Here is a 15,637-nt window from a genome sequence, read left to right on the forward strand (position 1 = left end):
CCATTTGATGTGTTACAATACTGTTTCATTTCTGCTTTCTCCAGTGCTCATGACTTGTCAAGGTGGGACTTGTTTGGTTGCAACTACAAATTATTGAAAACTGGTATTGAAAATGGAGACATGCCAGAACAGGTATTTAAAATATGCATATATAAGTATAACAGTGAATGTACTTTGTTACTGTTTATATTGGGATTTTTTCATCTAACTTTTTTTTTCTTAATCACAGATTGTAATTCATGCACTGCAGTGTACTCATTATGTAATCCTTTGGCAATTAGCAAAAATTACTGAAAGCAGCTCCACAAAGGTATGTCATGCTCAAGCGGTAAGTCCAATTGAATGTATAATCTTTATAGAATTGTGAGAGTCTGCTAATTTCCCACTGTAATCTGTATCACCTCTAGGATCACCCCCATCTACCCTCAATTTTTTGGGCTGGTTGAAACTTTTGAAATTACGATGAAAAATGACTTTTTTTACACATTTTTATAAATTTTTTTACACATCTGAATTCTTTCCGCCTTCACTTTTGCCTTCCCACTATTTAAAATATAACATTGGGTCTGTGTAAATAAACAAGCTGTAGAACTTTAAAGATCTAATTTAAGGTAACAGTAGCAAAGCAACTTAGATGCAAATTAGCTACTCTGTCACTGTGATACATATCAGAATAAAATTCTTAATACAGAGTAGTCAACCAAGTGTACAAAATATAGTATAATCAAGGCTCTTTGTGCTCTTCAGAAACTGGATCTAAATTGTTCACAAGCCCTGAGGTATCTGTGGTAATTCATTTAAATGAAGAGGTTTTTATGTATTAAATTTCATAAAACAATCTGCAGTGTCCTGCAATTTTTCTGTATTGCTAAATACTAAACATTATAAAAGCTAGTAAACGATGAACAAAACACAAGCTATAATGAAAAAATACATAGAAACGATATTAAGGTTGCAATGGCAAGCATGTAAAAGGTAGGGCATATTGCTTGAGCTCAAGAACAAGTTAAACCTGAGCTGGCACCCGTAACAAGTTATTTTTTGTGGGCTACCCATTCAAATGGGGCATGTAACGCACTGAATGCGTGGGTTTTACATATTTCTCTGTTATAGGGAGCCACCTTTCAAGTGTCCAAGGTCTACTAGAGTTTAGTCACCTGTTTAGGCTCCACCATTTGGGCCTCACATCAGGTTTTTGTTCACTGGTGACAGCAGCAGAGACCTCCTTACCACTTGGGTTAAAGGAATAACTACTTTAGCCTACAGCAGTAGTAATCTGTTATCCTCTATAGACCAGCTACCAGAGGGGAGTATATATATAAAACTGAAACAGCAGATTTACATATGCATTTATAGACTATGTACTGAGGGCATGGATCTGGCAGATTCTTTTTGAAAGGCAGAATAATTGAGTGGATGAGATTTAAGTCTGCCATATTAGAGGCCTGAGTTTTCTTCCCGGTTCTATCAGAAGTGTCCTGTACAACCTCTCAGTTACCCTTTCTCTGAAATAATGCTGCTGCTTGCCTCTCTCCTAGGCTAGAGACGTTTAGCCTTATTGATAATTCTATGCACTTCATAACCTTTATGACTGACCACCTGTGAGCTTGAGGTGAGACTAGAACTTGTGGTCTCCAGCTCCTAGCCCAGTTAACCTTCCTGTAGCCCAAAGGATAGTAGGAGGAGGATTAATTTTACCTGTGTCCTGTCAGAAGGTTCATTTTTGTGGAGGTCTCTCCCCTAGATAACTGGAGGGGTATTAATTGGCCACTTCACTTTGAATGGTCCTGTGAAATATGTGTAAACTGCTTATAGTAGGCTGTTCCACCTTGTATTTAGCTGTGACATTCTGAATACATTTCCTTGACCTGAAGATCTCTATGTAAGCTTGAAAGCTTCTCTCTCACCAACAGAAGCTGGTCCAGTAAAAGACCTCACTCACCTTGTCTCTCTAACTTCAGAATTATTTCTTTACCATGGTGACTTTTTTTTTTTTTTTTTTTTTTTTTTTTTTTTAAGGAATATCTGTTCAAAGGAACATAGGTGTTAGTCTTGGGAGTATAAATTAGTGAGTTGATGATGCAGCCATATGCACAAAATTCATTCAGTTTTAGCTAGGCTTACCTAATTTTCTGGAGTGCTTTCACAATTGGAAGTCTGTGAACCTGAACACAACCCCTCCCTCATAGATTTAAAAAACGAAAAGCGGCAGGGAAGTTTTGCTTGCATTTTTCAAATACTGTCAGGGGGAAGGGAAAGGAGAGCTCCCATTCATCCACTCATAGGAGCTCTTTAACCAAAACATAAAGAGGAGAGAAATCACAGCTTCCATCTTCAGACTTGAGAGCTTTTCTCTGCTCCTTGAGCATATCTTAAACTCAGTCCCCTAAATATGTTTCCTCCAAGTATATCGGGGTGATGAGGTATTCAGTCTACTACAACATGCCTCTGTCAAGTTCATATGGTCTGGAATTTTCAAAGGTACCTGAGAGTTAAACACCTAGCTCCCATTTCAATCTATAGAATATTTATTTTTCAATATAAATTTAAAAAGTGTTAAACTGTATTTAATTTCTATTTAAAATGTTTTATTTTTAAAGGAGGACCTTCTACGTTTAAAGAAACAGATGAGGGTATTCTGTCAAATCTGTCAGCACTACCTGACCAACGTAAACACTGCTGTTAAAGAGCAGGTTAGTGACTATTCTGAGCCTTACTCTTTTATAACAGTGATTTGATGCTTTTAAACGAGAAGTAATTATTTTAGCATTGCCTGCCATGGGTATGTGGTATGTGCAGCTTGCTGGATGCTCAAGTTCAGTGAATAGCAGTGTCCAGTAGTGCTGCGCATGTATTCTGCCTCATTCCCCCTTGGACTATATAAAAGAGGTTTGTATGCCCAACTACAGCTCATTTCCTTCAGACAGCCATAGGCAGCAAGTAAGAACTTTCAGGAAATACTGTTACTTCATATATAATATAGTTCTTTGTTTATATTTAGGAATAGCAGTTATTAGATTGTAATCGAAATAAAATGCCCAGTAGGGTTAAAAATTCTGTGTTGTCAGCTGTGGACATAGTTACAGTTGAAGCAGAGTCTGTTGGTTTCTGGGTGTGTCCCATCTTGTGATAATCAACCGTCTGTTTCTGACAAACATACTTAGGACCTTTTCAGTCAAGGATTGTGGGACATATTCTTAATTTTTGCTCTTTGTGCTAGTCAGTCACCAACTATCTATGTAGAGACCAGAAAGGTCCATTAGAAAGAAACACCTCTTATAGATGGATATAAAGACATTATTTTCTGGCACTGATTTGCTTGAGGAGTCTGTACTGAGATCCTAATCTTGTTCTGTTGATTCAGGATCTGGTAGTTTGTGAGGCTTGGGTGCTAGATCAGCTCATGTGTTTGGATCTGATGCCAGGGCGCCTTTAAACCACTCTTTAGGAGTTGGATTCACTTGCCTTGATGCTTTCTGTTCTGTTGACTTTGGCATTGGTCACTGGTCGAGTTCCTCCAGAATAATCTTTCTGTACTTACTTGGAATTTGGTTTTGTCATCTCCTATCTTGGCACTTTCACCAATGGGGCATGAGAGTGTTTCCACAAATAACAGATGACACCACCTTCATCCTCAGAAGACTGGAAGGATGAAGATGCCACTGATACTCCTGTCCCAGAAGGTCGTCATTTCTCCTCATCTTCACCAGACAATTCTGTGGCCCTCTTGACAGCACAGAGGAGAGAGTCTTCCTGTTCTCAGTTCTCGTTCCCTGTGCCACAGTGATCCCTGCCAACTGAGGTTGGATGAAGTCCCGGGGGGAAAGAGGGAGGACAGAGACTGGAAGGGATTGGACTGAGATTGTATTGACCCCATTGTGCTAGGCGCTGTACAAACACAGAACAGAAAAACAGTCCCTGTCCTGAGGAACAGATGGCTTTTTCTCCCTTGTTGTGTAAAGATCCAGGCAAACAGAGAAAGTAACCAAAGCATGTCTCTTTTGTGACTATTAAGGGAAAATAGTGAAATTGTGTATAGAAAAATGCTGTGAAATGGACAATAAACAAACTAAAGGACAAAGGAAAAATATGTAGAGAAAATAGTTCACCTGTAGTGAGAGCCGTGTGAAAATCTTTTTATTTACAATATTTCAGGTGGTGTGTGGGTTTTTTTTGTTTTGTTTTGTTTTTTTATAATTTTGTTTTATCCCTCCTGGCGGCGAAAGGAGGGTTGAGTCCTGTCCCTGAGGAGTGGGGACAGTCAGGTCCTGCCTTCTGTGTTGAGAGGCCCTGGAGTGTTTAAACCAGGTTCTGCCAGAGTTGTAGGTAGCTCTGTAGGGGAGGAGAGGGGCAGTTGGACCAAACCCACGCAGCACTGTGACCCTTTCAGCAGGTTGCAATGCCTGGAGCAGGAAGCCACCATAAAGGGGTGAATGTGTTCTGTTTCGTTTCATTTCATTTCATTAATTGCTTTTTGTTTTATTCTTTGTTTTCATTTTATTTTGTGTTGTTTTCCGTTTGCAAAAAATGCGGGGCTCTATCTCGAGCATTCTTTATTGTATGAACGTTAAGTATGAAATTTTCAGACTTAACTGTGTTGTTTTATTTTTGAGTGGAGGACCCTTTATATTTTCCCAGTTATCTTGCTACTTTTAAAAAATACTCCATGATACCTTTCAGACAGAACTTGAGACATCAGAATTTCGCATGTTAAATCCTATAAATATTTCAATTTGTAATAGACTTCATCTTGAGTGTGCCCTTATTTAAGGGTCAGATCCCAATTCAGCAAGTGCACACATGAGAGTTTATTCACATGGGTAGTCTCATTGCATCCAGTTGGACTACTCCATGTGAGTAAAGTTACTAATGTTTCTTTAGGATCATGCTTTGAATGTAAAATATTTTCTGCATTGGGACTGTAAGTACCTTTTTTCTTGATGTTTAACTTCCAGTTTATTTAAAATACAGTTTCTGATGAAAAGAAAAAAGAAGTATAAGAAATTCAATATAGGAAGTCTTTTTTTTATTTATTTTTTTTTAATATAGGCTTTCACTATTCTGTGTGATGTCTTGATGATCTTCAGCCATCAGATTATGTCAGGAGGACGTGACATGTTAGAGCCACTTGTTTACACTCCTGATTCTTCATTACAGTCTGAACTGCTCAGCTTTATTCTAGATCATGTCTTCATTGACCAGGATGATGACAGCAATAGTGCAGGTATGTGTATGTGTATGTGTGTGTGTGTGTGGAGATAGATATAGATATATATAAATAAAAAGTCAGGTGTTTTCACTGTGTTCACTTTGCCTTCTAGCTTGTGCACTTGCGTGTGCTCGCTGTCCTGTGTCCATGCTCTTATGCACTCTTGCGTATATGCAAACACAGAAGTATACATGAACATAGAGGCAGCCATTTGAAGCTATTCATGATTTTGGGTTGTTGGAAGTAGTCCTGGGGGAGACAGATTTGGATTGGTAGACAGAAGACGGGGGAAATGAAAGGAACATGATAAATATTTTATCACATGGATATATTTCTAACGTGCATGTATGTGCTAAGTAAATAAAAGCAACTTAAGTCAACATATTGTAATTGTTTAGGAAGCATCTTGGTTTTGTTTGATAACTTACGTTATCATAAGTATTTGAAGAGTAATGCTGTGTATAGAGAGAAATTGTTTAGGGTGATACAAAAATATTTTCACTCTTTAATATAAGAATGGAAACATTTAGACTGAATATTTGCGGAGGAGTGGGGGAGATTCAGGCAGACTTATTAGGCTGTAGAGTAGTCTCCCAGGGAAGTAGTAGAAGTTCCATCACTAGGGATGTTTAAAAATAGACTAGAAACACTAGAAAACCTACTGTGGGGAACAATCCAGAATTGGCAAGCAGAGCCAAGAGGTTTCTTCCAACTCTTACTTTTTAAAACACATATATAAAAAAGTAAGAAAAAATCCTGTAAAATAAATCTATCTTTTTGTCCAAATAAAGGGCTTCAACTTGCTGCTGTTGAAGTCAGTAGTAAAATTCCCACTGACTTTGATGGTGCAGGGTTAGGCCAAAAATTATGTATAAATCTTAAAATTTTAATATACAGTGCGCGCCCCCCCCCAAAATAAACCAAAAACCCACAACACAAACACCTTGTGTGTGAGCTGTTTTACTTACTTAGGAGTCTGAAAGGTTTACTGGTTAGAGCAAAAGAGTCTAGAAACCAGAGTATTTTAGATTCTAACCTGATAGTTGCAAGCTTACTCTGTGACCTTGGGTAGCAAGTTAGTTAACCTATGTGATTTAGTTATCCCATGTATTAAAACCACATTGTTAATCTTGGTACTGAACTTCTTTACAGTTTTGCTTGTGAGTTTCTATTTTTGCTTTTCTTGGCTGCACTCGAAGTAAATACTACTTAGTCAATATTTCACAAAGCCAATGATTAGTTAATAAGGGTGTAAAGTGAAATGGGGACTTGATAACAGCATGCGATAACAAGGGTGTACGGCATTTCACATTTACATCTGGTTCAGATTAGTCCCAGCAAGAGAGAGACTTAAAAATAAGTTACAATAAAATGGTGGTGTAGAGATTACAAAGAAAGTGTCAGTCACACAAATCTTTACTAGAATTGGCATCGTTGTTGATTGTCTCTAAAAAGACATAGGATTTGCGTGTGTCTAGGGAATGTTCACTTAGAGGCTCGCTTAGAGGCGTTTCTCCCATGACAGGGTTGGTGTATTATAAGTTCTTCTTTGAGTGATTGTTCACGTCCATTACACATTAGGTGTGCACGCACCGCGTGCACGAACGTCGGAAACTTTTTCCCTCAGCGGCTCCCGTCGGGCCTGCAGGGTCTCCCCTCCCACCAGAGCGGCGCCCCGCTCTAGCGTATATATATCCCTGCCGGCCCGACCCTCCCTCAGTTCCTTCTTACCGTCCGTGGCGACGTTGGAACAACTCTGTCTCTCATCTGAGAGTGTCCCTTAGCATAGTAATTAGTGTTACAGTTATCAGTTTGTTAGTAGTTAGTAGTTAGTGTTAAGCTAGCAGTTATCAGTTCTTTACAAAGGCTTAAACTCTTTGTGTTAGGTGTTTGGCTAACCCCGGCACCGGCCCTGGGCGGCGGGGCATGCCGCACGCCCAAGGCTTCAAGGCTTGTGCCACGTGCCGCAAGCCTATGCCATTGAGTGATCCACACGAATCGTGTCTCCTTTGCCTGGGGGAAGCACACCAAAAGGAGCGCTGCAAGATCTGTAAGGCTTTCAAGCCCAGGACTAAGAAAGAGAGAGACTTTCGCCTTAAGCAGCTGCTCATGGAGTCGGCGTTACAGCCCTCCACTTCTACGGCACCGTCAACCTCGGTGCGGAGTGCCCCGGCATCGGTTCGGGATCCGATGCCGGCGGGGCAACCTAAGCCTATGGCACCGGCTCGGAGGGAACACCCCCGGCACCGGTCCTCTTCGCCGGCTAAGCCGAAGGGCCAACCCAAGGCCCGAGGACGTTCCCCGCACAAGAGGGTAGCGCCCGCGAAGACCGTAAGTGCCACTAAAGCTGTTGCGGTCCCAACACAGATCCCGGTGCCAGTGGCTCCGGAGCCGAAAGGCCCGTCGAGCCCCGGGATAGGCGCGTCGAGTGAGGAGGAAGGGCTGGAGGAACTGTTTGAACAGCCCTCCACCCCGGACACATTTGAGGCAGCAAAGGACCTCATTGAATTGTCCGCTGAAGGCACCCTCCGCGCTAAGGACATTCCGCCGAGACTGCCGTCCAAAGGCAAGCGGCGATGATGCGCCCATCACGGTCGCCATCTCGGCACCGTTCACGGCGCCAATCCCGGTCGAGCTCCGCCTCGGTGGACTCCCGGCTTCCCTCTGCGCAGCGGGCCGCACAACCGTCGGGCCCCAGCAGACGCGAGGCACCGGCCCAGCAGCCCTGCTCGAGCAGGCACCGGGACGTTTTGGTCGCGCGATCCCGGAGACCGTCCTCCCGCAGCCGCTCCCGGGGCCACCGGTACCGATCCAGGTCCAGGTCGGCACGGCGCTACTCCCAGTCCCGGTCACGAAGGCACCACTCTCCAACCCCGGACCGGCACCGCCCCACGGCACCGCCGTGGCCCTCTAGATCACCGTCCATAGTTTCGGAGGTGGACTCGGGCCATTCCAGCAAATATGCCCACAGAGCGCAGGCCAGTAGGGAGCACGAAGCCTCTTGGCAACCACAGTGGGGCCACCCAGGGCAATGGCCATTCTGGACCCCTTGGGCCTACCATCAACAAGGCCCCCAGTCCAGAACCTCGAGATCGGGCCCCTCAGGACACCGGTCCCGCTCCCCACGGTGGCGCCCACCCTCCCGCAGGGAGTCCACGGTATCCAGGCCGCCAGAAAGGGAAAGGGCCGACTCGGCACCGAGCCCGGCACCGTCTCAGGCCCACGTCAGAGAACGCACTCCGGAGGAGCGCCCTGCTGATGAGGAGTTACAGGAGGAAGAGGACGCACAAAAGGCCATGACCTCCTCCTCCTCACCAGACGAAGCCGTGGCGGGCACAACAGTGTCCGGTCCTCCCCCGATTGACCATCGGGCACACCAGGACCTGCTCCGCCGAGTAGCCCTCAATTTGGGGTTGCAGGCAGAGGAAACCGTAGAGCAGGAAGACCCTATGGTCGACATTCTAAGCCCGGAAGGCCCCTCCAGGATTGCGCTCCCGCTCATAAAAACGGTCCAATCTAATTACAAGACCGTATGGCAAACACCAGCCTCCGCGGCGCCTACGGCAAAGGGCGTAGAGAGGAAATACTTCGCCCCATCCAAGGGGTTTGATTTCCTATTCTCCCACCCAACCGCTGGTCGTCTCCGCGGTCAACGAATGGGAGCGACATGGCCAACAGGCCCCGGCCCCCAAGGCCAAGGAGGCAAAACGCTTGGACTTATTTGGGAGAAAGGTCTACTCGTCCGGAGGCCTCCAGCTGCGGATCGCGAACCAACAAGCGATCCTGAACAGGCACAATTTCAACTCCTGGGCATCGGTGTCCAAGTTCAAGGAAGCCTTGCCTCAGGGCTCGCTACCCGAGTTTGCTGCCTTAGTGGACGAAGGGAAGGCGGTGGCCAAAACCTCCTTACAGGCCTCACTTGACTCCGCTGATGCAGCCGCTAGGACAATTGCATCAGGAGTGGTAATGAGACGCTCGGCATGGCTGCAGGCTTCCGGCCTTCCCCCAGAGGTGCAAAACACCCTCCAAGACCTTCCGTTCGAGGGTTCAGGCTTGTTTTCGGACCAAACGGATCCAGACTACACAGCCTTAAGGACTCTCGAGCTACCCTCAAGTCGTTGGGGATGCACACCCCAGTGACGCAGAGGAAGCCCTTCAAGCCCCAACCTCCGCAGAGGCAGTACCACCCTCGTCCTAGACAGGAGCCGTACCGCAGGAGGGGCAGGGATAACAGGCGTAGACGCAACAACACGCCCAACCAAGGCCAAAATCAGGGCCAAAACAAACCGCAGCCGGGAAACAAACAAGGGTTTTGAAGCTGCGATCGAGGACAGTGTACCAACCTCTGTTCCGGATCCCCCCCTGTGTTTCAGGGACCGCCTGTCCCGTTTTTACCGTGCTTGGTCACGTATAACATCGGACCGCTGGGTCCTACGCACGGTGGAGGCAGGATACACCCTTCAGTTCTCCTCGCCCCCTCCCTCCCACCCCCCAACCCCGTCCCTCTTCAGGGACCCCTCTCACGAGCAACTCCTCTTGCAAGAGGTGCAGGCCCTCCTCACAGTAGGAGCGGTGGAAGAGGTTCCTCCGGACCTCAAAGGGAAAGGGTTCTATTCAAGATACTTCCTCATTCCCAAAGCAAAAGGGGGCCTTCGTCCTATTCTGGACCTACGCAAGCTAAACAAATACTTGCTCAAACCACGTTTCCGTATGGTCTCCCTTGGTACCATCATTCCATCCCTGGATCCGGGGGATTGGTACGCTGCCCTCGATATGAAAGATGCCTATTTTCACATCGCTATCCGACCGGCCCACCGGCGGTTCCTGTGCTTCACTGTCAGCCAGCGCCATTTCCAATTTACAGTATTGCCCTTCGGCCTGGCAACAGCCCCGCGCGTATTCACGAAATGCATGTCCGTGGTAGCAGCTTTTCTTCGAAAAAGAAGGATGCGCGTCTACCCATACCTGGACGACTGGCTCCTAGCTGGCTGGTCGGAGGCCGAGGTTCGCTCCCATGTGGCATTGACGCTACAGGTGTTCCACGAACTCGGTCTACTGGTCAATGTACCCAAGTCATCACTGGTCCCTACGCAGAGACTGGACTTCATAGGGGCAGTCCTGGACTCAGTGGCGGCACGGGCGAGTCTCCCCGTGTCGAGGTTCCTGGCCATTCAGAAGGCCGTGAGCTCCATCCAGCAATTCCCCATGACCACGGCCAGATGTTGCTTACAACTCTTGGGGCACATGGCGGCCTGCACCCACGTAGTCGGACATGCCCGCCTCAGACTCAGGCCGCTGCAGTTGTGCCTGGCCCAAGCATATCGCCCCAACAGAGACCCCTTAGACCTGCTCGTGACTATCCCGGCTCGGGTGTCGAACGCCCTCCGTTGGTGGCTCGATCGGCAGCAGGTTTGCGCGGGAGTCCCTTTCGCCGCCCCACAGCCCGTTCTGACGTTAGTAACAGACGCGTCGGACCTGGGTTGGGGGGCGCACCTGGGGGACCTGCGCACTCAGGGCTTGTGGTCCAGGGAAGAAAAGTTGCTTCATATCAACCTGAAGGAGCTAAGGGCGGTTCGCCTCGCCTGCCAAACCTTTCACGCTACCATAAGAGTCCACAGCGTGTCGGTTCTGACGGACAACACTACCGCCATGTTCTACATAAACAAACAGGGCGGGTCCCGGTCCTCTCCCCTCTGTCACGAGGCACTCCGCCTCTGGGACTTTTGCATAGCCCATTCAGTCCACTTACTAGCGACATATCTCCCGGGGGTCCAAAACGGACTAGCGGACCACCTCAGCCGGTCCTATCTCATGCACGAGTGGACGTTGAAGCAGGACGTCCTGCGTTCAATCTTCCGGAGGTGGGGGTTTCCCCAGGTGGATCTCTTCGCCACCGAGGACAACAGCCAATGCCCCCAGTTATGTTCATTCCAGAACCGCAGTCCGGGCTCATTGGCAGATGGCTTCGCAATCCCGTGGGGCGGGAGCCTGGGGTATGCCTTCCCCCCATTCCCGCTCATCCACAGGGTCCTCCTCAAAACCCGCAGGGACAAGGCGACAGTCATCCTTATTGCCCCGGCGTGGCCACGTCAGCACTGGTTCACGTCCCTGTTGGAACTGTCCGTGTCCACTCCGATAACCCTCCCCCTCCATCACGACCTCATCACACAAGACTGAGGTCGCCTGCTCCACCCGAACCTACCGTCGCTACATCTCACGGCGTGGTTTCTCTCTGGCTAAACGATAGGGAGCACGGGTGCTCTCATGAGGTCCAGCAAGTCCTCTTTGGTAGTAGAAAGCCCTCCACAAGAGCGGCCTACCTTGCCAAATGGAAATGGTTCTCCCACTGGTGTGAGCCTCACCACATCCAGCCTCTGCAGGCCTCAATCGCATCAATTCTAGACTACTTGCTACACCTCAAGCATCAAGGGCTCGCCCCCGCCTCAATTAAGGTGCATCTGGCTGCCATATCGGCGTTCCACCCTGGGGAGTTGGGGGTTTCGGTGTTCTCCAACCCCACAGTAGTCCGATTCCTCAAGGGGTTGGAGAGGGTGTTTCCCTACTCGCGCCCACCGGTCCCCGCGTGGAACCTCAACCTGGTCCTCACTAAGCTCATGGGGCCGCCCTTTGAACCCCTAGCCTCTTGCTCCCTCCTGCACCTCTCATGGAAGGTAGCGTTTCTCGTGGCCATCACATCGGCTAGGAGGGTATCGGAATTGAGAGCCCTCACTTCGGAACCTCCTTATACAGTTTTTTATAAGGATAAGGTGCAACTGAGGCCGCACCCCAAATTCCTTCCAAAAGTGGTCACGCACTTTCATATGGGGCAGGACATTTGTTTACCGGTGTTCTTCCCCAAGCCCCATACGGACCCAAGCCACCGCAGCCTGCATACCCTTGATGTCCGTCGGGCCTTGGCGTTTTATCTAGACCGCACCAGGCCATTCCGCAAATCGACTCAGCTGTTTATTGCCGTTGCGGAGCGAATGAGAGGCCAACCTATTTCGACGCAACGCTTGTCGGCATGGATTGTGCTTTGCATACGCACGTGCTACGAGCTCGCCAACGTACCAGCCCCGGAGATCAGGGCTCACTCAACTAGGGCCCAAGCGTCCTCGGCGGCCTTCTTGGCACAGGTTCCGCTCCAGGAAATCTGCAAAGCAGCCACCTGGTCGTCGGTGCATACGTTCACAGCCCACTACGCGATCCATCATCAGACCAGAGATGACGCGATGGTCGGCAGGGCGGTGCTTCAATCAGTTGTTCCTTGACTCCTACCCTCCTCCAGTGGTAAGCTTGTGAGTCACCTAATGTGTAATGGACGTGAACAATCACTCGAAGAAGAAAAAACGGTTACTTACCTTCTGTAACTGTTGTTCTTCGAGATGTGTTGTTCACGTCCATTACACTTCCCACCCTCCTTCCCCTCTGTCGGAGTCACCGGCAAGAAGGAACCGAGGGAGGGTCGGGCCGGCAGGGATATATATACGCTAGAGCGGGGCGCCGCTCTGGCGGGAGGGGAGACCCTGCAGGCCCGAGGGGAGCCGCTGAGGGAAAAAGTTTCCGACGTTCGTGCACGCGGCGCGCGCACACCTAATGTGTAATGGACGTGAACAACACATCTCGAAGAACAACAGTTACAGAAGGTAAGTAACCGTTTTATTTGGTCAGAATGTAACTGTTTATATAAACATCAAAAAGAGACACTTTTTCATTACCAAAAAGTAGAAAATAAATTGTAGTAATTAGGCTGCTTTTAGCAAACATTAAAAATGTATTAGTTTAGCCAAATATTGCCACACAACATTGAAATTAATAGTTTGTCACAGTAATCTGGCTGCTTTATTGTTAGGAAATACACTTATGGTAAAGTAACACCTTCCATTCAATGATCTCAAAGTACTTTAGAAGCCTTATTTAAACCTTATAACACTCCTTTGGAATAGGTACTAGTCCCATTTTTCAGACGGGTGAAGTCATTTGTCTCAAGGTAACAGTGAGTTACTGGGAAAGCTAACAGAATTCTTGAGCCTTGACTCCTGGTGTTTTGCTATAACACTTCTTCATATAGAAGTAGAAGGCTAAAATGTAAAGTGTTCAGCCACTTGAGTAAGTAAATGACCTGAATAATAAAAAACAACAAAAGTCCTAAGTAGTTTAATGCTTTGTATACCTTCCAGATGGACAGCAGGATGATGAAGCTAGCAAGATTGAAGCATTGCACAAAAGAAGAAATTTGCTTGCAGCTTTTTGTAAACTTATTGTATATACTGTGGTTGAAATGAATACTGCTGCAGATATTTTCAAGCAATATATGAAGGTAAATTTGAAGATTTTGTATAATAGCGAAACATTAAAAATACTGCAATATAACAAAAATTGTATTTGTAATTAAACCTTGTGGGGGCCTGTTTCTTTGATTATGTGAAAGATATATTTTAAATCCAATATAAACAGGTAGTTGTTCCCCATGTTTCCATATGGAAAATTGCAAAGACAACATTATTGTGTCAGAGTAACACATTATTTTATTGTGTAAAATTATTCCCACAGCTGATCTTTAACACTTTTAATAGATTTATTTCCCATCCTGATATATGGTACTTTTGATTTCTTGTTTGAGTATGGGAAGGTAGCTGGCTTTTTTTAACCTCGTTACTGTACATGAATAAAAATCAACTGAATGATGGCTAATTCCAAATGAAAATGAAATTCTTTTTGATACACAAGATCTTTTAGAGTTTTGTAGGAGGGAAAAATCATCCAGGGAACAGAGATTCCCAACAAATAGAAATTTTACTCATTACACATAGATTACTGCTTTAGTTCAATAAATAATACCCTCTGTTCCTGGGATCCAAAGCCATACCTGCTAATCCTGAGCCTTCTGTCTGTGAACGTAAAACGTCTTTGCTCCTTAGCTGTACAAAAAATGCATTAACTATTCCATCCTGTTCCCCCCTCTGACCTATGGCCTACACTACAGAGCTTACAGCTGTAGCACGGCTAGTGCAGATGCCCTAAACCAGAGACTCTTAACCTTTGCAGACTACTCTACCCCCTTCAGGAGCCTGATTTGTATAAACAAGTCAGTGGTTCTCAACCAGGGCTACATGTACCGTGGGGGTACACAGAGATCGTCCAGGGACTATATCAACTCATCTAGATATTTGCCTAGTTTTACAATAGGCTAACAAAAAAAGCACTAGCAAAGTCAGTACAAACGAAAATTTCATACTGACAATGACTTGTTTATACTGCTCTATATACTATACAGTGAAATGTAAGTACAATACTTATATTCCAATTTATTTACTTTATAATTATATGGAAAAAATTGAGAAAGTAATCAATTTTTCAGTAATAGTGTGCTGTGACACTTTGGAATTTTTATGTCTGATTTTGTAAGTTAGTGGTTTTTAAGTGAGGTATAATGTACGGAAGACCTATCAGACTCCTGAAAGGGGTACAGTAGTCTGGAAAGGTTGAAAGCCACTGATCTAGATAAGTTGATGTACCCTCTGGAAGACCTCTGCATAACCTCAAAGGTACACATACCCCTGATTGAGAACCACTGCTCTAAGCTGATGGAAGGGAGCTCTCCCGTTGACTTAATTACTCCAGCCCCCGCAAGCAGCAATAGCAGTGTCGGCAGGATAAGCTCTCCCACCAACGTAATGCTGTCCACACTGGCATGTAGGTCGGTGTAACTTTCATCACTCACGGGGTGGATTATTCACACCCCTGAGGCACATAAATTATACCAACTTAAGCTGTAGTGTGTACTTTGCTTGAGTGTACAGCTTTTTTTTTTTTTTTTTTAAACCATAGTGACAGAGGTTCTCTCCTAATTGTTTTAACGTGCTTTCTGGCTAACTAAGGAGTAAATATAGGTTCTTGATTCAATTTTAAATACTTTTAAGAAACAATGGCGGAGATTTTATTATATTTATTAATTAAAGAAGGCAGCTATGGAGGCCAGGTAGCCCTCCTGTGGAAGTTGAGGAAGGAATACCCCCTTTGCCACAAAGAAAATGGACTTTCCCCACCACTGTCACCAGAATTACGAGAACAAGCTCTCCTCCCAAGAAAGGCAGTGCTACTAATCCTTGTGTATTTATTAAGTATGGCTGCCTGTCAACCATGAAGCTAAATACAGTAACTCCTCACTTAACCTTGTAGTTATGTTCCAGAAAAATGCGACATTAAGTGAAACGTTGTTAAGTGAATCCAATTTCCCCATAAGAATGAATGTAAATAGGGGGGTTAGGTTCCAGGGAATTTTTTTATTTTTTTTTTGGCCATACAGTACAGTACTATAGTTGGGAGGTGCCCCCGCCTTACCCCACACAGGCACAGCCCACTGGCACTTGAGACAGTGAGGCAGGCAAGGAGGCTGAAGGTGCTGTAGGCTAGGAGAAGCACATT

The 15,637-nt window shown here is 46.1% G+C and overlaps 1 protein-coding gene across 1 annotated transcript in view; it reads left to right on the forward strand.

Annotated features, from left to right (window-relative positions):
- STAG2 (STAG2 cohesin complex component) overlaps positions 1-15,637 on the forward strand; it is a 178,293-nt gene that overhangs the window by 136,327 nt on the left and 26,329 nt on the right. Inside the window, exons 21-25 of the mRNA XM_065411203.1 lie at positions 45-132; positions 230-310; positions 2,601-2,693; positions 5,050-5,224; positions 13,390-13,529. Coding sequence (XP_065267275.1) covers positions 45-132; positions 230-310; positions 2,601-2,693; positions 5,050-5,224; positions 13,390-13,529 — 577 coding nt within the window. The remainder of the gene's footprint in view (positions 1-44; positions 133-229; positions 311-2,600; positions 2,694-5,049; positions 5,225-13,389; positions 13,530-15,637) is intronic.

The sequence above is a fragment of the Emys orbicularis genome, chromosome 9, assembly GCF_028017835.1.
Source record: "Emys orbicularis isolate rEmyOrb1 chromosome 9, rEmyOrb1.hap1, whole genome shotgun sequence".
Lineage (NCBI taxonomy): Eukaryota > Metazoa > Chordata > Testudines > Emydidae > Emys > Emys orbicularis.